The sequence below is a fragment of the Procambarus clarkii genome, chromosome 47, assembly GCF_040958095.1.
Source record: "Procambarus clarkii isolate CNS0578487 chromosome 47, FALCON_Pclarkii_2.0, whole genome shotgun sequence".
Lineage (NCBI taxonomy): Eukaryota > Metazoa > Arthropoda > Malacostraca > Decapoda > Cambaridae > Procambarus > Procambarus clarkii.
The window spans coordinates 27,161,994-27,183,805 of NC_091196.1; the positions used below are offsets into that span (position 1 = coordinate 27,161,994).

The 21,812-nt window shown below is 47.2% G+C and overlaps 1 protein-coding gene across 1 annotated transcript in view; it reads left to right on the plus strand.

Annotated features, from left to right (window-relative positions):
- The window catches only part of Gyc88E (Guanylyl cyclase at 88E), a 502,958-nt gene that overhangs the window by 430,941 nt on the left and 50,205 nt on the right, over positions 1-21,812 (plus strand). The window contains exons 7-11 of the mRNA XM_069302345.1: positions 6,833-6,956; positions 8,454-8,598; positions 9,843-9,969; positions 19,902-20,106; positions 20,255-20,401. Of these exons, the coding sequence (XP_069158446.1) occupies positions 6,833-6,956; positions 8,454-8,598; positions 9,843-9,969; positions 19,902-20,106; positions 20,255-20,401 (748 nt within the window). The remainder of the gene's footprint in view (positions 1-6,832; positions 6,957-8,453; positions 8,599-9,842; positions 9,970-19,901; positions 20,107-20,254; positions 20,402-21,812) is intronic.

Genomic DNA, 21,812 nt, shown 5'->3' on the forward strand with positions numbered 1-21,812 from the left:
GGTCCCGCCTCTCAACTGTCAATCAACTGGTGTACAGATTCCTGAGCCTACTGGGCTCTATCATATCTACATTTAAAACTGTGTATGGAGTCAGCCTCCACCACATCACTGCCTAATGCATTCCATCCGTTAACTACTCTGACACTAAAAAAGTTCCTTCTAACGTCTCTGTGGCTCATGTGAGTACTCAGTTTCCACCTGTGTCCCCTTGTTCGCGTCCCACCAGTGTTGAATAGTTTATCCTTGTTTACCCGGTCGATTCCTCTGAGGATTTTGTAGGTTGTGATCATGTCTCCCCTTACTCTTCTGTCTTCCAGTGTCGTAAGGTGCATTTCCCGCAGCCTTTCCTCGTAACTCATGCCTCTTAGTTCTGGGACTAGTCTAGTGGCATACCTTTGGACTTTTTCCAGCTTCGTCTTGTGCTTGACAAGGTACGGGCTCCATGCTGGGGCCGCATACTCCAGGATTGGTCTTACATATGTGGTGTACAAGATTCTGAATGATTCCTTACACAGGTTCCTGAACGCTGTTCTGATGTTAGCCAGCCTCGCATATGCCGCAGACGTTATTCTTTTTATGTGGGCTTCAGGAGACAGGTTTGGTGTGATATCAACTCCTAGATCTTTCTCTCTGTTCGTTTCATTAAGTACTTCATCTCCTATTCTGTATCCTGTATTTGGCCTCCTATTTCCACCACCTAGTTTCATTACTTTGCATTTACTCGGGTTGAACTTCAGCAGCCATTTGTTGGACCATTCACTCAGTCTGTCTAGGTCATCTTGCAGCCTCCTACTATCGTCCTCAGTTTCAATCCTCCTCATAATTTTTGCATCATCGGCAAACATTGAGAGAAACGATTCTATACCCTCTGGAAGATCATTTACATATATCAGAAACAGTATAGGTCCAAGGACTGACCCCTGCGGTACTCCACTCGTAACGTCTCGCCAATCTGAGACCTCACCCCTCACACTTACTCGTTGTCTCCTGTTATTTAGGTACTCCTGTATCCAACGGAGTACCTTCCCTTTCACTCCAGCCTGCATCTCCAGTTTTTTCACTAGCCTCTTGTGTGGCACTGTGTCAAAGGCTTTCTGACAATCCAAAAATATGCAGTCTGCCCACCCTTCTCTTTCTTGCCTTATTTTTGTTGCCTGGTCGTAGAATTCAAGTAACCCAGTGAGGCAGGACCTGCCATCCCTGAATCCATGTTGATGCTGTGTTACAAAGTTCTTTCGCTCCAGATGTTCCACTAGCTTTCTTCGCACAATCTTCTCCATCAACTTGCATGGTATGCAGGTTAGGGACACTGGTCTGTAATTCAGTGCCTCCTGTCTATCCCCTTTCTTGTATATCGGGACTACGTTAGCTGCTTTCCAAATTTCTGGCAGTTCCCCTGTTGCCAGTGATTTGTTATACACCATGGAGAGCGGGAGGCACAGTTCTTCTGCTCCTTCCTTTAGTATCCAAGGGGAGATTCCATCTGGACCTATAGCCTTTGTCACATCCAATTCTAGTAAACACTTCCTTACTTCCCCGCTGGTAATCTCAAACTCTTCCAGTGGTTCCTGGTTAGCTATTCCCTCTCTTATCTCTGGGATTTCTCCTTGCTTTAAGGTGAAGACCTCCTGGAATTTCTTATTCAGTTCCTCACACACTTCCTTGTCGTTTGTAGTGAATCCTTCTGCCCCTAACCTTAATTTCATAACCTGTTCCTTTACTGTTGTTTTTCTCCTGATGTGGCTATGCAGCAATTTAGTGTGTGTGTGTGTGTGTGTGTGTGTGTGTGTGTGTGTGTGTGTGTGTGTGTGTGTGTGTGTGTGTGTGTGTGTGCGTGGGTGTGTGTGGGTGTGTGTGGGTGGGTGTGTGTGTGTGTGTGTGGGTGGGTGTGTGTGTGTGTGTGTGTGTGTGTGTGTGTGTGTGTGTGTGTGTGTGTGTGTGTGTGTGTGTGTGTGGGGTGTGTGTGTGTGTGTGTGTGTGTGTGTGTGTGTGTGTGTGTGTGTGTGTGTGTGTGTGTGTGTGGGGTGTGTGTGTGTGTGTGTGTGTGTGTGTGTGTGTGTGTGTGTGTGTGTGTGTGTGTGTGTGTGTGTGTGTGTGTGTGTGTGTGTTTGTTTGTGTACTTACCTATTTGAACTCATATTTGTCCTTACAGGATTGATATTTAGCTCTTGATTCCATCCGATGGCATTTCTAGTCATCAGATGTCTAATGCGATGACTCCTGGCCTATTTCCCTTTTATATCTGCTTTTAAATTTGTGAATCGAGCTTACTTCTACAACCCGTTTCTTTAGTTAATTCCATTTTCCCGCTTCTCTTACGCTAAAAGAAAATCTTGTAACATCTTTATGATTCATCTGAGTCTCACACTTCCATCCATGCCCTCTAGTTCTGTTGGTTTTCATTGTGAATATGTTATCCTTTTCCACTGTCAATCCCCTAAGTATTGTATACGTCTCTATCATGTCTCATCAATTTCTCCTCTTGTCTAGCATCGTTAGGCTTAGTTCTTTCAGTCTCTCTTCATCCCACATCCCTCGCAATTCTGGGATGAACCTCGTTGCAAACTTCTGAACTTTTAAGAATCCTTAGGAGTTTTGTGTTAGATGGGGCTTCACGATGAGGCAGCATACTCAAACACTAGTCTCACATAGGCAGTGAACAGAGATCTAAAAGTCTCTATATTTATATTCCTGAATAATGTTCTGACTTTTGTTGGTGTACTCTGGTGGCGTTGTCCTTTTGTATGTGCTTAAGAGGTAAGTTTGGTGTTACGTCCACTCCCTTGTCTATTACTCTAGTCGTTACTGGAAGGAAGTCTCCCTTTCATTGTGTACTGTCCTTATGGTCTCCTGGCACCTGTTCCCATTTCCTTCTCTCTACACTTGCTATTGTTGAAATCTAAAAGCCATTTATCGGACCAACTCTGCAACTTGTGTAAGTCTTCTTGGAGAAACTCACATTTAACAACTGTCTAAACTCTTCTCATTAGGTTTGCATCGTCTGCATACATTGACATGTATGATTAAACTCCTGCAGACAGGTCCTTCAGTAGGCATCCATCAGTCTCAGGAGACTATGGAGTTGCGTTCTGGTTGCAGGTCTGGAGTGGACTGTCTGCAGGTCATGTACATAAACGAAAAATAGTATGGGACCGAGCAGGGACCCTTGAGGTGGTCCCCGTGTTACTCTATGTCAGTCCCACTCCTCACTCCTCGCTGTGACTCTGACTCCTGTCTGTTAGGTAATTCCTTACCTATGTCAGTGCTTTACCACTTACCTCCGCCTGCCTTTGAAATTTGTGTACTAATTTCTTGTGAGGTAGCGTGTCAAAAAAATTTTTAGCAGTCCAAAAATATGCAGACAGCCCAACATTTTCTGTCCTCCCTTATTTCCCTAACTTTATCACAGAACTCCGATAGGTTTATCAAGCACGATTTCCCATCCTTAAAGCCACGTTGATGTTTGTTTGCATACCTAATTCTTCGCAGATGTGTGACTAATCTTATACTTATTTTGCATTCGAGCACATTGCTGGGGGGATGCTGGCCAGCGACACTAGTCTGTAGTTAAGTGCCTCTACTCTCACATTTGTCTTTTTTTCCGCAGTTGAGCAGTTCTCTCTTTGCAGGTGACTTATTAAAGATCAATACTAGAGGTATGATGAAGGCCTGTGTCAATTCTTATAACAACTATGGTATTATGTTGTCTGGTCCAATAGTTATAATTTGGTCTAGTGATGCTGGTTGTTTCCTTACTTCCTCTTGTGATGCCCCAATGTTTAACAGTCTCTCATCTAGGGCCACCTCCTTTTGTAGCGTTGAGGGCTGTTCAAGCTCTGTTGTCAACACTCCCTGCAAGCTGACGAGAGTCACCTCCTTCTGTAGCGTTGAGGGCTGTTCAAGCTCTGTTGTCAACACTCCCTGCAAGCTGACGAGAGTCACCTCCTTCTGTAGCGTTGAGGGCTGTTCAAGCTCTGTTGTCAACACTCCCTGCAAGCTGACGAGAGTCACCTCCTTTTGTAGCGTTGAGGGCTGTTCAAGCTCTGTTGTCAACACTCCCTGCAAGCTGACGAGAGTCACCTCCTTCTGTAGCGTTGAGGGCTGTTCAAGCTCTGTTGTCAACACTCCCTGCAACCTGACGAGAGTCACCTCCTTTTGTAGCGTTGAGGGCTGTTCAAGCTCTGTTGTCAACACTCCCTGCAAGCTGACGAGAGTCACCTCCTTCTGTAGCGTTGAGGGCTGTTCAAGCTCTGTTGTCAACACTCCCTGCAACCTGACGAGAGTCCTAGCAAATTTCTTTACAATTTCCTGTACTGTATATTCACCTCCTGTGTCTTGGCACTATCTATTGAGCCTCAGATTATTAGAACTAACGATATTCTCTCTCCTCCGTCTGCTTCTTAGCACTGTCTATTGAGCCTCTGGTTATTATATTCTCTCTTCCTTCTGGTTCTTGGTAGTCTGTTGAACAACGGGTTCTCTCCTATTTGTTTCCCTTATTGCTGGCATGGATCTTTTTTTTCCGCCTCTTGCATCTCAGTTTGACTTGGTCCATTGTTTACACTAACTGTCTGCCCTCGAAGTTCTTCCTCCAGTTGCATTCTTTCCAGATTCTTTCATGTAATCCCCCTTGCTATAGTCTACTCTCCTTTCCCTGCCCACATGCCGCCTTGTTGATGGTTTAAGTTAGCTCATGAAGTCAAATACCACCAGGACACAATGGTCACTGAGTCCCAGGACACAATGGTCAGTGAGTCCCAGGACACAATGGTCAGTGAGTCCCAGGACACAATGGTCACTGAGTCCCAGGACACAATGGTCAGTGAGTCCCAGGACACAATGGTCAGTGAGTCCCAGGACACAATGGTCACTGAGTCCCAGGACACAATGGTCACTGAGTCCCAGGACACAATGGTCAGTGAGTCCCAGGACACAATGGTCAGTGAGTCCCAGGACACAATGGTCAGTGAGTCCCAGGACACAATGGTCAGTGAGTCCCAGGACACAATGGTCACTAAGTCCCAGGACACAATGGTCAGTGAGTCCCAGGACACAATGGTCAGTGAGTCCCAGGACACAATGGTCAGTGAGTCCCAGGATATAATGGTCAGTGAGTCCCAGGACACAATGGTCAGTGAGTCCCAGGACATAATGGTCAGTGAGTCCCAGGACACAATGGTCAGTGAGTCCCAGGACACAATGGTCAGTGAGTCCCAGGACACAATGGTCAGTGAGTCCCAGGACACAATGGTCAGTGAGTCCCAGGACACAATGGTCAGTGAGTCCCAGGACACAATGGTCAGTGAGTCCCAGGACACAATGGTCAGTGAGTCCCAGGACACAATGGTCAGTGAGTCCCAGGACACAATGGTCAGTGAGTCCCAGGACACAATGGTCAGTGAGTCCCAGGACACAATGGTCAGTGAGTCCCAGGACACAATGGTCAGTGAGTCCCAGGACATAATGGTCAGTGAGTCCCAGGACACAATGGTCAGTGAGTCCTAGGACACAATGGTCACTGAGTCCCAGGACACAATGGTCAGTGAGTCCCAGGACATAATGGTCAGTGAGTCCCAGGACACAATGGTCAGTGCGTCCCAGGACACAATGGTCAGTGCGTCCCAGGACACAGTGGTCAGTGAGTCCCAGGACACAATGGTCAGTGCGTCCCAGGACACAATGGTCAGTGCGTCCCAGGACACAATGGTCAGTGCGTCCCAGGACACAATGGTCAACGAGTCCCAGTGGTATTTCGTGCTCCAATTTCTCGATGTCTTCCTCGGTCAGAGGGAAGATCAGGTCCAATAAGAGGCTTGGTGTATCTTATCCCATTTCTCCGGTGTCATCCTTAACTTGCTGTATACGTCTTAAGAAGTTTCTGTCCACCACTTCCACTAACTTCGGTCCTGGGAGTTAATTCTCCACCGTGGGGGATTTCTCGATTCCCAATCGATTGATGAGAGTACCGAACTCTTGAATGATAGTAGCTGACCTTTGAATGATAGTAGCTGACCCCTGAATGATAGTAGCTCACCCCTGAATGATAGTAGCTGACCCCTGAATGATAGTAGCTCACCCCTGAATGATAGTAGCTCACCCCTGAATGATAGTAGCTCACCCCTGAATGATAGTAGCTCACCCCTGAATGATAGTAGCTCACCCCTGAATGATAGTAGCTGCCCCCTGAATGATAGTAGCTCACCCCTGAATGATAGTAGCTCACCCCTGAATGATAGTAGCTGACCCCTGAATGAGAGTACCTGACCCCTGAATGATAGTAGCTGACCCCTGAATGAGAGTACCTGACCCCTGAATGATAGTAGCTGACCCCTGAATGATAGTACGTGACCCCTGAATGATAGTACGTGACCCCTGAATGATAGTACCTGACCCCTGAATGATAGTAGCTGACCCCTGAATGATAGTACGTGACCCCTGAATGATAGTAGCTGACCCCTGAATGATACTACCTTGAGGGCCAGGATCCGTTGAATATTAGTCGCTTTACGCTTGTTATTGTAGTATAATAATTATCCCCCCCTTGTCTCTCTGCTAAATCAGGTTGGCAACGATGATGTGTATTTGTTTCAGAGTAGCAGCTAACATTCTCTCTCTCTCTCTCTCTCTCTCTCTCTCTCTCTCTCTCTCTCTCTCTCCCCCCCTCTCTCTCTCTCTCTCTCCCCCTCTCTCTCTCTCTCTCTCTCTCTCTCTCTCTCTCTCTCTCTCTCTCTCTCTCTCTCCGTGACCGATGAATGACAGCACCTAACCTTGATGATGAATAGTGTGAGAGTATGGTGTTGACCTGTGGTGACCTGTGTTGACCTGTCTGCAGGACGACGCTGGAGGTGAAGCAGATCGGCAACAGCATGATGCAGATCATGCCGGAGCTGGTGGGGAAGCGACTCACCGACTGGTTCGACATCACCAGACCTCACGTCGACTTCGAGTTCTACAGCGTAAGTTCCAAGCCTGGGAGCGGGGCGTCCTCGCGCGCCACTTTTCCCGCGTTTCAGGCACGCTGTACCGCGTTGCCTCTCACTGGCTCCTCTTCTTCTTCAGCCCCATTTTTAATCCTTAGTTGGCACCATTCCTGTTTCATGTCTGTTCCGCATTATCATTCTCCCCTTACATAATCCCCCCCCCCCCCGTCACCCGACCACCCACAGCAGGTGGTGGTCAGTGTGTAGTGTTGTGTACAGCAGGTGGTGGTCAGTGTGTAGTGTTGTGTACAGCAGGTGGGTGGTCAGTGTGTAGTGTTGTGTACAGCAGGTGGGTGGTCAGTGTGTAGTGTTGTGTACAGCAGGTGGGTGGTCAGTGTGTAGTGTTGTGTACAGCAGGTGGTGGTCAGTGTGTAGTGTTGTGTACAGCAGGTGGTGGTCAGTGTGTAGTGTTGTGTACAGCAGGTGGGTGGTCAGTGTGTAGTGTTGTGTACAGCAGGTGGTGGTCAGTGTGTAGTGTTGTGTACAGCAGGTGGTGGTCAGTGTGTAGTGTTGTGTACAGCAGGTGGTGGTCAGTGTGTAGTGTTGTGTACAGCAGGTGGTGGTCAGTGTGTAGTGTTGTGTACAGCAGGTGGTGGTCAGTGTGTAGTGTTGTGTACAGCAGGTGGTGGTCAGTGTGTGTAGTGTTGTGTACAGCAGGTGGTGGTCAGTGTGTAGTGTTGTGTACAGCAGGTGGTGGTCAGTGTGTGTAGTGTTGTGTACAGCAGGTGGTGGTCAGTGTGTGTAGTGTTGTGTACAGCAGGTGGGTGGTCAGTGTGTAGTGTTGTGTACAGCAGGTGGTGGTCAGTGTGTAGTGTTGTGTACAGCAGGTGGTGGTCAGTGTGTAGTGTTGTGTACAGCAGGTGGTGGTCAGTGTGTGTAGTGTTGTGTACAGCAGGTGGTGGTCAGTGTGTGTAGTGTTGTGTACAGCAGGTGGTGGTCAGTGTGTAGTGTTGTGTACAGCAGGTGGGTGGTCAGTGTGTAGTGTTGTGTACAGCAGGTGGTGGTCAGTGTGTAGTGTTGTGTACAGCAGGTGGTGGTCAGTGTGTAGTGTTGAACACAAGAGATCACAGTCACCATTTAGATCAATATTGCTACATCGTCTGACTAAATATAACACGTACGAATAGTTACTAATATGTAGGCGAGGGATTTCTAGCTAACGATGTGACGTCAATATTTCTCGAGACGAGTAGTGACCGGCGGAAAGGGAACTGTCAGGGGTGAAAGCACCAATAAGCCATTACGACAATATAGCACTGGGAAGGGGTCAGGATAAGGATTTGGGATGGGACGGGGGGGAAAGGAATGGTGCCCAACCATTTGGGCCGTCGGGGGGGGGGGGGGGGTGGAACGCCGACCTGCATGACGCTCTACCGTCCAGCGGTTGGTCGGTGACCAGCGGGGAGAGGTTGGCCGTGTAGGGACCTGAGACCACTACTACTAACACAGGGTAACGGTGCGCTCCTCCGGCAGATCCTCAAGCGTACCAACAACATCTTCGAGCTGGCCACGTCCACCACCAAGTTCCAGAACAAGAAGCGACTGAATGGTGAGCTCCACGGGGGCACTCTCACCATATCCGAGGACGACATTCAAGATAAATCCTTCAGGCTCAAAGGTAAGTTTGGCAGCTACATTGCCCAAAGGTATGCTTGGCGGCTACACTGCCCAAAGGTACGCTTGGCAGCTACACTGCCCAAAGGTACCCTTGGCAGCTACACTGCCCAAAGGTACGCTTGGCAGCTACACTGCCCAAAGGTACCCTTGGCAGCTACACTGCCCAAAGGTACCCTTGGCAGCTACACTGCCCAAAGGTACCCTTGGCAGCTACACTGCCCAGCATTTCAGGTGTGCTTTCAGGCCTTTGTGGTGTCGTCACACTTCTTGTTGTATTAGGTAAATTTTGATTTACCTCTCCTAGCTAATCAAAGGTGCAAGCTACAATGTCATTGTTGATCAAAGGTGCAAGCTACAATGTCATTGTTGATCAAAGGTGCAAGCTACAATGTCATTGTTGATCAAAGGTGCAAGCTACAATGTCATTGTTGATCAAAGGTGCAAGCTACAATGTCATTGTTGATCAAGGTTGTTATGATGGCCCTTGGCCACAGGGAGTTCAAATTATCTATAATTTTATATCTTTTTATTTGCCATGTATATGACTCCCTAGCGTATTCTGCCATATTCTCCACGTATCTAGTAGCATGCTTTGTAAACAGTATCAGCTTTTTAACCAGTTGATTTAATCAGATAATTTTAATAAATTGATTAATAATGTTTTATAATAATGCTGTCTACCAGAAGAATCATGTTTCCTCTCTTCTTCTTCTTCCCATGATGAGGTGTCTAAGGCTAAGCAACACGAACGGTTGTCTAAGGCTTCGTATCCACACATGATCCGGTTCTTCGTGTTAATTAAAACTCGTGTCATGTGTACCAGAGTTCCTCACTTACAATTATTCTGTATTTCTGTCTGTGTATGTTTGTCTCTTTCCTGTATACCTGTCAAACGCTCTGTCACAAACTCAAGTTTCTATTTCCGTCTCTCTCTCTGGCCAGCCACTTGGGGGTGGACGGTAGGGCGATGGTCTCGCTTCATGCAGGTTGGGGCTCAATCCCCGACTGTCTCAGTGGTTGGGCCATCATTTATTTGTCCTTGTCCCATCCAAATTCCTTGTCTTGACCCCTTCCAAGTGCTGTAGTCGTAATGGCTTCGCTTTCCCCCTGATAACTCTCTCTCTCTCTCTCTCTCTCTCTCTCTCTCTCTCTCTCTCTCTCTCTCTCTCTCTCTCTCTCTCTCTCTCTCTCTCTCCCTCCCTCTCTCCCTCCGTTACTGACGGCAGGTCTGGGTGTCGCCCGCAGGTCAGATGATGCACATGGAGGAGTGGAAGCTGATCCTCTTCCTGGGAACGCCCGTCATGAAGGACCTCGACTCCCTCATCTACGCCGGCCTCTTCATCAACGACCTCTCTATGCACGACTTCTCCAGGTAGGTGTGTGTGTGTGTGTGTGTGTGTGTGTGTGTGTGTGTGTGTGTGTGTGTGTGTGTGTGTGTGTGTGTGTGTGTGTGTGTGTATGTGTGTACTCACCTAGTTGTACTCACCTAGTTGTGCTTGCGGGGGTTGAGCTCTGGCTCTATGGTCCCGCCTCTCAACCGTCAATCAACAGGTGTACAAGTTCCTGAGCCTATTGGGCTCTATCATATCTACACTTGAAACTGTGTATGGAGTCAGCCTCCACCACATTGCTTCCTAATGCATTCCATTTGTCAACCACTCTGACACTAAAAAAGTTCTTTCTAATATCTCTGTGGCTCATTTGGGCACTCAGTTTCCACCTGTGTCCCCTAGTGCGTGTGCCCCTTGTGTTAAATAGCCTATCTTTATCAACCCTGTCGATTCCCTTGAGAATCTTGAATGTGGTGATCATGTCCCCCCTAACTCTTCTGTCTTCCAGCGAAGTGAGGTTCAATTCCCGTATTCTCTCCTCGTAGCTCATACCTCTTAGCTCGGGTACTAGTCTGGTGGCAAACCTTTGAACCTTTTCCAGTTTAGTCTTATGCTTGACTAGATATGGACTCCATGCTGGAGCCGCATACTCCAGGATTGGTCTGACATATGTGGTATATAATGTTCTGAAAGATTCCTTACACAAGTTTCTAAAGGCCGTTCTTATGTTAGCCAACCTGGCATATGCTGCTGATGTTATCCTCTTGATATGAGCTTCAGGGGACAGGTCTGGCGTGATATCAACCCCCAGGTCTTTCTCTCTCTCGGACTCTTGAAGTATTTCATCTCCCAAGTGATACCTTGTATCTGGTCTCCTGCTTCCTACTCCTATCTTCATTACATTACATTTGCTTGGGTTAAACTCTAACATCCATTTGTTCGACCATTCCTGCAGCTTGTCCAGGTCTTCTTGTAGCCTCAAGCTGTCCTCCTCTGTCTTAATCCTTCTCATAATTTTGGCGTCGTCAGCAAACATTGAGAGGAATGAGTCTATACCCTCTGGGAGATCATTTACGTATATCAGAAACAGGATAGGTCCAAGCACAGAGCCCTGTGGGACTCCACTGCTGACTTCCCGCCATTCTGAGGTCTCACCCCTCACTATAACTCTCTGCTTCCTATTGCTTAGGTACTCCCTTATCCACTGGAGCGCCCTACCAGTTACTCCTGCCTGTTTCTCCAGCTTATGCATCAACCTTTTATGGGGTACTGTGTCAAAGGCTTTCCGACAGTCCAAAAAAATGCAGTCCGCCCATCCTTCTCTTTCTTGTTTAATCTTTGTCACCTGATCATAGAATTCTATCACGCCTGTAAGGCAAGATTTACCCTCCCTGAACCCATGTTGATGGGTTGTCACGAAGTCTCTTCTCTCCAGATGTGTTACTAGGTTTTTTCTCTCAATCTTCTCCATCACCTTGCATGGTATACAAGTTAAGGACACTGGCCTGTAGTTCAGTGCCTCTTGTCTGTCACCCTTTTTAAATATTGGTACTACATTAGCAGTCTTCCATACTTCTGGTAGGTCTCCCGTTTCCAGTGACCTACTATACACTATGGAGAGTGGCAAGCTAAGTGCTCCTGCACACTCTTTCAATACCCATGGTGAGATTCCATCCGGCCCAACAGCTTTTCTCACATCCAGCTCCAATAGGTGCTTCTTGACCTCATCTCTTGTAATTTCGAACCTTTCGAACCTGTGTGTGTGTGTGTGTGTGTGTGTGTGTGTGTGTGTGTGTGTGTGTGTGTGTGTGGGTGTGTGTGTGTGTGTGTGTGTGTGTGTGTGTGTGTGTGTGTGTGTGTGTGTGTGTGTGTGTGTGTGTGTGTGGGTGTGTGTGTGTGTGTGGGTGTGTGTGGGTGTGTGTGTGTGTGTGTGTGTGTGTGTGTGTGTTGTAACGGGATAAGAAGTAAGTTTGTGCTAACCCGTCTCTAAAGTTTGTCATATAAAGTTATAAAGCTTGCAGCAATACTGACACACACTGTAACTTCCTGGGGCCAGATTCACGAAAGCACTTACGCAAACACTTACGAACCTGTACATCTTTTCTCAATCTTTGGCGGCTTTGTTTCCAATTATTATGCAGCTAATGAGTTCCGAAGCACCAGGAGGCTGTTTATAACAATAACAACACTTGAATGGGAAGTTTTCATGCTTGTAATTTTTTAAATAAATGTAACCAAAGCCGTCAGAGATTGAGGAAAGATGTACACGTTCGTAAGTGCTTGCGTAAGTGCTTTCGTGAATCTGGCCCCTGGACCCCGCCTGTCAGTCGCCTACATCACTTCCTCCAGTCTCCAGACCGTATAATACCTTCACAACTATGTAGAGCTCGTATCAACTACCTTCCCTCGTAACTCCTTCCACTTGCTCACCAAACGTACATTAAATTAAAACAGTTTTGTTTTTATATTCCAATAGTATTAGAGGAGGCCTGGTCGACGACCGGGCCGCGGGGACGCTAAGCCCCGGAAGCACCTCAAGGTAACCTCAAGGTAGTTCACCAGTGTCTAGTTTTCACTCGGGGCCATTCCTGCCCTTGGTCATGTTAATTGATGTTGGAATGATGTTGCCTCTTGACCCTTCACTATTTTAGTGTAATGGTCGAGGAGGAGGCCTCTAGGAGGAGGCCTGGTCGAGGACCGGGCCGCGGGGACGCTAAGCCCCGAAATTATCTCAAGATAACCACAAGATAACGTAGTTGACGTTAATATGTTCCTCAGATGACTGGTGCGGGGTTATGTGTACTCACTCATTGTTGTTTTTCTGCCAATAGTATTTGTCTGCCCATTCCGTCTTCCCATCCCGTCTGCCCATCCCGTCTGCCCATTCCGTCTTCCCATCCCGTCTGCCCATCCCGTCTGCCCATCCCGTCTGCCCATCCCGTCTTCCCATCCCGTCTGCCCATCCCGTCTGCCCATCCCGTCTGCCCATCCCGTCTTCCCATCCCGTCTGCCCATCCCGTCTTCCCATCCCGTCTGCCCATTCCGTCTTCCCATCCCGTCTGCCCATTCCGTCTTCCCATCCCGTCTGCCCATCCCGTCTTCCCATCCCGTCTGCCCATCCCGTCTTCCCATCCCGTCTGCCCATTCCGTCTGCCCATCCCGTCTTCCCATCCCGTCTGCCCATCCCGTCTTCCCATCCCGTCTGCCCATCCCGTCTGCCCATCCCGTCTGCCCATTCCGTCTGCCCATCTCTTCCCAGTGACTTGTGGCCCCCGTACGGTGCACGATTTAATAACTTGGTCAATTAAATTAATTAAACTTATTTATAGGTATTAAATGTATATGGAATTATTATTTCAATAGAACAGTGGAATCAATTTTCCAGTCTTGAAGACTGGCGACTCTTTATCCAGAGCTGGGGCCGATTGTTTCATAAGGCTCTGTACTCCAATATAAATGGTTGTAATGTAACGTATTATTTAATAATAAACAGATTAACTGGGAGCAAATAAACCAAGACCTCGCAGAAATAAGCTGGGAAGAACAACTTGAAAATGCAAACCTGAAGCAGTGCCTGGAGAAAATAAGCTCAGCTGCACTAAAAATATGCTCAAACCGCATACCCCTAGGAAAAAAAGGAAGAGATGCATATTGGAACGGGAACGGCGTTCCCTCTATAGGCGAAGAAAACGAATAGCGGAACAACTTGAGTCACACCCCTAACTCAAGAACGACGAAGAAGGTTAGGTAGAGAAATAGAAACAATTGAACTCAAGCTACAAGAATCATTCAAAATCAAGGAGAAACAAAGAGAGCAAAAGGCCATCAGTGAAATAGAGAAATATGAAATATTTTGTCTCCTATGCAACACCAAGATCAAAAACTACATCTAATATCGGGCCCCTGCAGGAGGGAGATGGAACTTTCACTGATGACAACAAAGAAATGAGCGAGCTACTGAGGAAGCAGTACGACTCTGTTTTCAGCGAGCCACTCAACACACACTGAAGATTGATAACCCAAATGAATTTTTCATGGATGTGATACCAACATCAAATCATATATCAGATGTCACCCTATCCCCACTTAATTTTGAAGAAGCCATAGACAGTATGCCTATGCACTCTGCACCAGGCCCGGATTCTTGGAACTTTATATTCATGAAGAACTGTATAAATCCACTATCGCATGCTCTTCACATTCTTTGAGGACAGAGCCTACATACTGGGGTTATCCCTGACATACTAAACACAGCAGAGATAGCACCACTCCATAAAGGAGGAAATAAAGCATAGGCAAAAAATTAGAGACCAATAGCACTAACATCACACATCATAAAAATCTTTGAAATAGTGCTAAGAAGTAAGATCACAAAATACATGGAATCCCAGCATCTATATAACCCTGAACAACATGGTTTCAGAATGGGGTGCTCTTGCCTGTCACAGTTGCTGGACCACTATGACATGGCATTAGATGCCATGGAAGACAAGTAAAACGCTGATGTAATTTACACAGATTTCGTAAAAGCCTTTGACAAATGTGACCATGGTGTTATTGCACACAAAATGCGATCAAAAGGAATTACCGTAAATAGGGAGATGGATCTACAATTTCTTGAATAACAGAACCCAATGTGTAATAGTCAACAAAATAAAATCCGGACCATCAACCGGGAAGAACTCAGTTCCCCAGGGTACTGTGCTTGCTCCAGTACTTTTTCTCATCCTCATATCGGACATAGACAAGGACAAAGTATAGTACCGTATCATCCTTTGCAAATGGCACTAAGATTTTTTATGAGAGTAGATAACATAGAGGACGCAGCAAACCTCCAGTTAGTTGTAAATCAGGTCTTTCAATGGGCTACAGAAAATAATATGATATTTAACGAAGATAAATTCCAGCTCCTGCGCTGTGAAAAAATGAAAACATATAAAAGGAAACCATGTACAAAACGCAGGCAAATCATAACATAGAACGAAAAAGCAATGTAAAGAATTTGGGTGTACTCATGTCGGAAGACCTTACCTTTAAAGAACAAAATAAAGTAGCCGTCACAACTGCAAGAAAAATGACAGATTGGGTAACAAGAACTTTTCAAACTAGAGATGCTATACTAATGGTGATACTCTTCAAGACGCTAGTGCCCTCTAGAGTGGAGTACTGCTGCACAATGACAGCCCCTTTCAAAGCTGGAGAAATTGCTGACCTGGAGAGCGTACAGAGATCCTTTACTGCTAAAATCCACTCAGTAAAACATCTAAACTATTGGGACCGACTAAAATGCCTAAATCTGTATTCTCTTGAGCGCAGGCGGGAGAGATACATAATAATTTACACATGGAAAATATTAGAGGGGCTGGTCCCAAACCTGCACACAGAAATAACACCACATGACACCAGAAGGCATGGCAGGATGTGCAGAATACCCCCATTGAGGTGCAACAGGTACTCTGAGAGAGAATAATCAGAGGCCCGAGACTGTTCAACACGCTTCCTCTACACTTAAGGGGTATAACTGGCCGACCCTTCACAGTGTTCAAGAGAGAACTTGATAAACACCTCCAAAGGATACCTGTTCAACCAGGCTGTGATTCATATGTCAGGCTGTGAACAGCCGCGTCCAACAGCCTAATTGACCAAGTCCAGCAACTAGGAGGCCTGGTTGAGGACTGGGCCGCGGGGACGTTGAGCCCCGAAATCATCAAAAGGTAGGCCCAATTTGATGTGTAGTGGTGACATTAGTATCTTCTAGGGTCCTCGAGTGGCTCCCATCTCACCCTGTACCTCCCCACAGAAAACTGGGTGTCCAGTCCCGCGTGTGGGAGCCCTCCTTAGTGTCCCCCGCCGTCCCAGAGACATAGGTCGCCAGGTGGTGTCCCCACCGTCCAAGAGACAAAGGTTGCCGGGTGGTGTCCCCCCCGTCCCAGAGACATAGGTCGCCGGGTGGTGTCCCCACCGTCCCAGAGACATAGTTCGCCAGGTGGTGTCCCCACCGTCCCAGAGACAAAGGTCGCCGGGTGGTGTCCCCCCCGTCCCAGAGACATAGGTCGCCGGGTGGTGTCCCCACCGTCCCAGAGACATAGGTCGCCAGGTGGTGTCCCCACCGTCCCAGAGACAAAGGTCGCCGGGTGGTGTCCCCACCGTCCCAGAGACATAGGTCGCCAGGTGGTGTCCCCACCGTCCCAGAGACATAGGTCGCCAGGTGGTGTCCCCACCGTCCCAGAGACATAGGTCGCCAGGTGGTGTCCCCACCGTCCCAGAGACATAGGTCGCCAGGTGGTGTCCCCACCGTCCCAGAGACAAAGGTCGCCGGGTGGTGTCCCCACCGTCCCAGAGACAAAGGTCGCCGGGTGGTGTCCCCACCGTCCCAGAGACAAAGGTCGCCGGGTGGTGTCCCCACCGTCCCAGAGACAAAGGTCGCCGGGTGGTGTCCCCACCGTCCCAGAGACATAGGTCGCCGGGTGGTGTCCCCACCGTCCCAGAGACATAGGTCGCCGGGTGGTGTCCCCACCGTCCCAGAGATATGGTCGCCGGGTGGTGTCCCCACCGTCCCAGAGACATAGGTCGCCGGGTGGTGTCCCCACCGTCCCAGAGATATGGTCGCCGGGTGGTGTCCCCACCGTCCCAGAGACAAAGGTCGCCGGGTGGTGTCCCCACCGTCCCAGAGACAAAGGTCGCCGGGTGGTGTCCCCACCGTCCCAGAGACAAAGGTCGCCGGGTGGTGTCCCCACCGTCCCAGAGATATGGTCGCCAGGTGGTGTCCCCCCCGTCCCAGAGACAAAGGTCGCCAGGTGGTGTCCCCACCGTCCCAGAGACAAAGGTCGCCAGGTGGTGTCCCCACCGTCCCAGAGACAAAGGTCGCCAGGTGGTGTCCCCACCGTCCCAGAGACAAAGGTCGCCGGGTGGTGTCCCCACCGTCCCAGAGACAAAGGTCCCCGGGTGGTGTCCCCACCGTCCCAGAGACAAAGGTCGCTGGGAAACTTAGTACAACCACCTTGAAGACTCTTCAAGAATGTCACAGTTTTAAAGTGTCTGGTGACCTCCCAGCCGTACTCACGTAACACTGAGCTCAAGGTCCCAAAAGACCAACCCGTTCTCGCACTTTGCTCTAGTCAATATTGGCTTATTTAATAAGTGCATATGTGACATACTAATTGATTGTAAATATTTTAGTTTACCTTGAAAAGCTTCATAGAAAACACCGACCTCACCTAACCTTCTTAGTATGTTAAGATAAGCATCTTATTGCTTCTTATTTACAATTATTACTTAACCTAGAACGTTGATAGGTTAAGTAACCTATACCGTTGATAGGTTAAGTAATAATTGTAAATAAGAAGCAATAAGATGCTTATCTTAACATACTAAGAAGGTTAGGTGAGGTCGGTGTTTTCTATGAAGCTTTTCAAGGTAAACTAAAATATTCACAATCAATTAGTATTTCACATATGCACTTATTAAATAAGCCAATATTGACAGTAAGCAAATGCGAGAACGGGTTGCAACGACTAGGGCCTGCTCCTAGTCTCAAAACCAAAGTGCAACTCTTCCTCCGAAAAGACAGAACGTTTTAATCTATATAAATAAAAATGTAAATGTTCGTTTGTTCAAAATCGCTAATCTCCGAAAGTTCTTCACCGATTGCTTTGAAATTTTCACACAACGTTCCATTCGCACCCGAGCAGGTTTATATATACATGCTATATAGCTGTCACGTCTGTAACGGTAAAAAAAACATGCTTTTTCTGAAAAAACTGTTTTTCATGTGAGGGAAATCTTCGAAACCTCTTTACCGATTGCTTTGAAATTTTGACACAACGTTGCATTCGAATAGGCGCATATTTTTATATATACTATATACAAGCCTCACTTGTGACAGGTAAAAACATGCGTTTTTTAAAAACCGCGCCATCTGTTGCACATAATAGCAACATGCATGCTATACTAAATATGTCACGAATTCCATTTCAATGTTTCCGATTGCATTGATAAATTTAATTTTCATAGATTTCGATTTATTTTATTTTATAGTGAATTATTTTGTGTGACATTGTGTTGGAATTGAGCTGTGTTGTTTACTATACCGTTCATTTCGTAAGTATAAGTATGCCACACATGTGACAGGTAAAAATTAACTATGCTTTTCTTGAAAACACAGTGCCATCTGTTGCATGTAAGAGCAACACACACGCTATACTAGATGTGTTACAATTCCATTTCAGTGTTTCTGATTGCATTGATTAATTGAATTTTCATAGACTTTTATTTATTTTCATTTTGATTCAATTATTTTGTGTGAATTGCATTGGAATTGAGCTGTGTTGTTTACCATACCGTTCATTTCGTGAGTATAATTTATTTTTATATTTTTTCATATTTTCATTTAATTTTTTAACTGTTTTTCTTATATTTCAGTGATGGGAACATTAGATCACTTGATGGTCCCAATTTTCTGATGGGAACATTAGACCATTTGGGAAGGCATCGGACGAGGGAGTGGGGATTGGTGGGCACGGGGGGATGGGGAGGACAAAGGGACAGGGGAGTGGGGCATGGTGGAAAGGAAGAGAGGATGGTAGAGTGGGGAATGGTGGGGAGGACGAAAAGACGGGTGAGGGGGGAATGCTGGGGTCTGGGGGACAGGGAAGGTTGTTGTGGCTCAGCAACGCACATGCGTTGCTGAGCCACAGCAACGCGTGGCCGGGTACAGCTGGTACTAAATAATATAATAAGTACATTCCTGACTGCATAGTACATAAATACAGTTAATTGTGCCCTTACATTTACCTCCCCCATGTATTCTCCTAATTTTGTGTTATAATACACTCAAAATTTTTAGTTTGAAGTTTTTGTATACGATTCTATGAACAAGTTATAAAAATAAAGAATTTATTTTTCAATTTTATTAAACAATAGAGATTTTATGCAAAATTTGAAAATATCCTGAGTTACTTTATAATTTATTGAAAGACTTTAGTTTTGTTTTATTAGTTTTATAAAATTGTAATATCAATATAGCTATAGGTTAAGTTCTAATTGTAATTAAGAAGCAATAAATGCTTAAATGCTTGTCCTCCTACACTCCCAAGGTCGTCTGTGGTCGTGGTTTTCTATACAGCTTTTCAGGTAAACTCTAATATTCACAATATTTTGGTGCGATGCTGGCGATTAAGTGTATTTATGTACTGTGCCGATAGTCAGGAATGTACTTAGTACATTTAGTATTAAAACGTACTGTCTATTCGGAGGAGGGCTGCATGAGGAATAATGAACATTGTCTATACTTTGAGGCATAAGCAATGACGAAATACCATTTACTATCCAGGAACAAAACAAAATGTTTTGCTACACAATGCAATAGGTGACAATGTAAGCATTTAGGATTACCGAATACCATAAGACTTTAAAATTAAAAACAAAATGCTTTAATGCTCAAAATAATACTCAACAAAACGAAGCCAAATTCTTTTACGTCAACAGGTAGATGATAATATGGAACAGCTTAACAAATGATATTGTTCAAAGAAACACTATAATTTAAAAATAGATTACACAACAAATTTTCTTCAAATCCACCACAAACTTTCCAATTTCCCAGTTTCTATGTGAACTGTTTTGTAATCAGGGAATGGAACTATGTGCTCTAGTTTGTTCATGTTCTTGGTCTCTCTCTCTCTCTCTCTCTCTCTCTCTCTCTCTCTCTCTCTCTCTCTCTCTCTCTCTCTCTCTCTCTCTCTCTCCCTCTCCCTCTCACTCTCTCTCCCTCTCTCTCTCTCTCTCTCTCTCTCTCTCTCTCTCTCTCTCTCTCTCCCTCTCCCTCTCCCTCTCCCTCTCTCTCTCACTCTCTCTCCCTCTCTCTCTCTCTCTCTCTCCCTCTCCCTCTCCCTCTCCCTCTCTCTCTCCCTCTCTCTCTCACTCTCTCTCCCTCTCTCTCTCTCACACACACCTGCCTCCCTCCACCCCACAGAGACATGATCCTGGCGGGCACACAACAGTCCGTAGAGCTGAACCTGGCGCTGGAACAGGAGCAGCAGAAGAGCAAGAAGCTGGAGGAGTCCATGAAGAAGCTGGACGACGAGATGCGCCGCACGGACGAGCTCCTCTACCAGATGATTCCCAAGCAGGTGGCCCAGCGGCTCAGGAAGGGCGAGAACCCCGTCGACACCTGCGAGGTCAGTACCCTCCAAGAGAGCACAAACTACACACACAAATCACAACAACGTGATATATCAAATGAACACATCCAATATCCCGTGCGTAGGTTCGAACCCTCATCAAGACCTTTGTGGATTTGAGCACAAACTGTTGTTGTGGTTGCAGACCTTCGAGAGTGTGACGATCCTGTTCTCGGACGTGGTGACCTTCACGGAGATCTGCAGCCGCATCACGCCCATGGAGGTGGTCTCCATGCTCAACGCCATGTACTCCATCTTCGACAGACTCACCGAGGAGCACAAAGTATATAAGGTGGGTCCCAGAAGGTGGCTACGCTCAGTGTCAATACCAAGGGTGGCCGGAAAAGTCCCAGAAGGTGTCAATACCAAGGGTGGCCGAAAGAGTCCCAGAAGGTGTCAATACCAAGGGTGGCCGGAAGGGTCCCAGAAGGTGTCAATACCAAGGGTGGCCGGAAGGGTCCCAGAAGGTGTCAATACCAAGGGTGGGCGGAAGGGTCCCAGAAGGTGTCAATACCAAGGGTGGCCGGAAGGGTCCCAGAAGGTGTCAATACCAAGGGTGGCCGGAAGGGTCCCAGAAGGTGTCAATAACAAGGGTGGCCGAAAGAGTCCCAGAAGGTGTCAATACCAAGGGTGGCCGGAAGAGTCCCAGAAGGTGTCAATACCAAGGGTGGCCGGAAGGGTCCCAAAGGTTACAGCGTGTGACTGTGAACTCTGTAATGACCTGCAAGCTATACCTTTGAACTCTGTCATTTCTAAAGATGTATCCGTAATTTCTGATTATACACCCGTACTTTCGTAAAGATTTATAACGCGCTAGTGGTGGAACACTGTGTCACACTGGTGGTGGAACACTGTGTCACACTGGTGGTGGAACACTGTGTCACACTGGTGGTGGAACACTGTGTCACACTGGTGGTGGTGGTGGTACACTGTGTCACACTGGTGGTGGAACACTGTGTCACACTGGTGGTGGAACACTGTGTCACACTGGTGGTGGAACACTGTGTCACACTGGTGGTGGAACACTGTGTCACACTGGTGGTGGAACACTGTGTCACACTGGTGGTGGAACACTGTGTCACACTGGTGGTGGAACACTGTGTCACACTGGTGGTGGAACACTGTGTCACACTGGTGGTGGAACACTGTGTCACACTGGTGGTGGAACACTGTGTCACACTGGTGGTGGAACACTGCGTCACACTGGTGGTGGAACACTGTGTCACACTGGTAGTGGAACACTGTCACACTGGTGGTGGAACACTGTGTCACACTGGTGGTGGAACACTGTCACACTGGTGGTGGAACACTGTGTCACACTGGTAGTGGAACACTGTGTCACACTGGTGGTGGTACACTGTGTCACACTGGTGGTGGTGGTACACTGTGTCACACTGGTGGTGGTGGTGGTACACTGTGTCTCACTGGTGGTGGTGGTACACTGTGTCACACTGGTGGTGGTGGTACACTGTGTCACACTGGTGGTGGTGGTGGTACACTGTGTCTCACTGGTGGTGGTGGTACACTGTGTCACACTGGTGGTGGTGGTGGTACACTGTGTCACACTGGTGGTGGTGGTACACTGTGTCACACTGGTGGTGGTACACTGTGTCTCACTGGTGGTGGTGGTGGTACACTGTGTCACACTGGTGGTGGTACACTGTGTCACACTGGTGGTGGTACACTGTGTCACACTGGTGGTG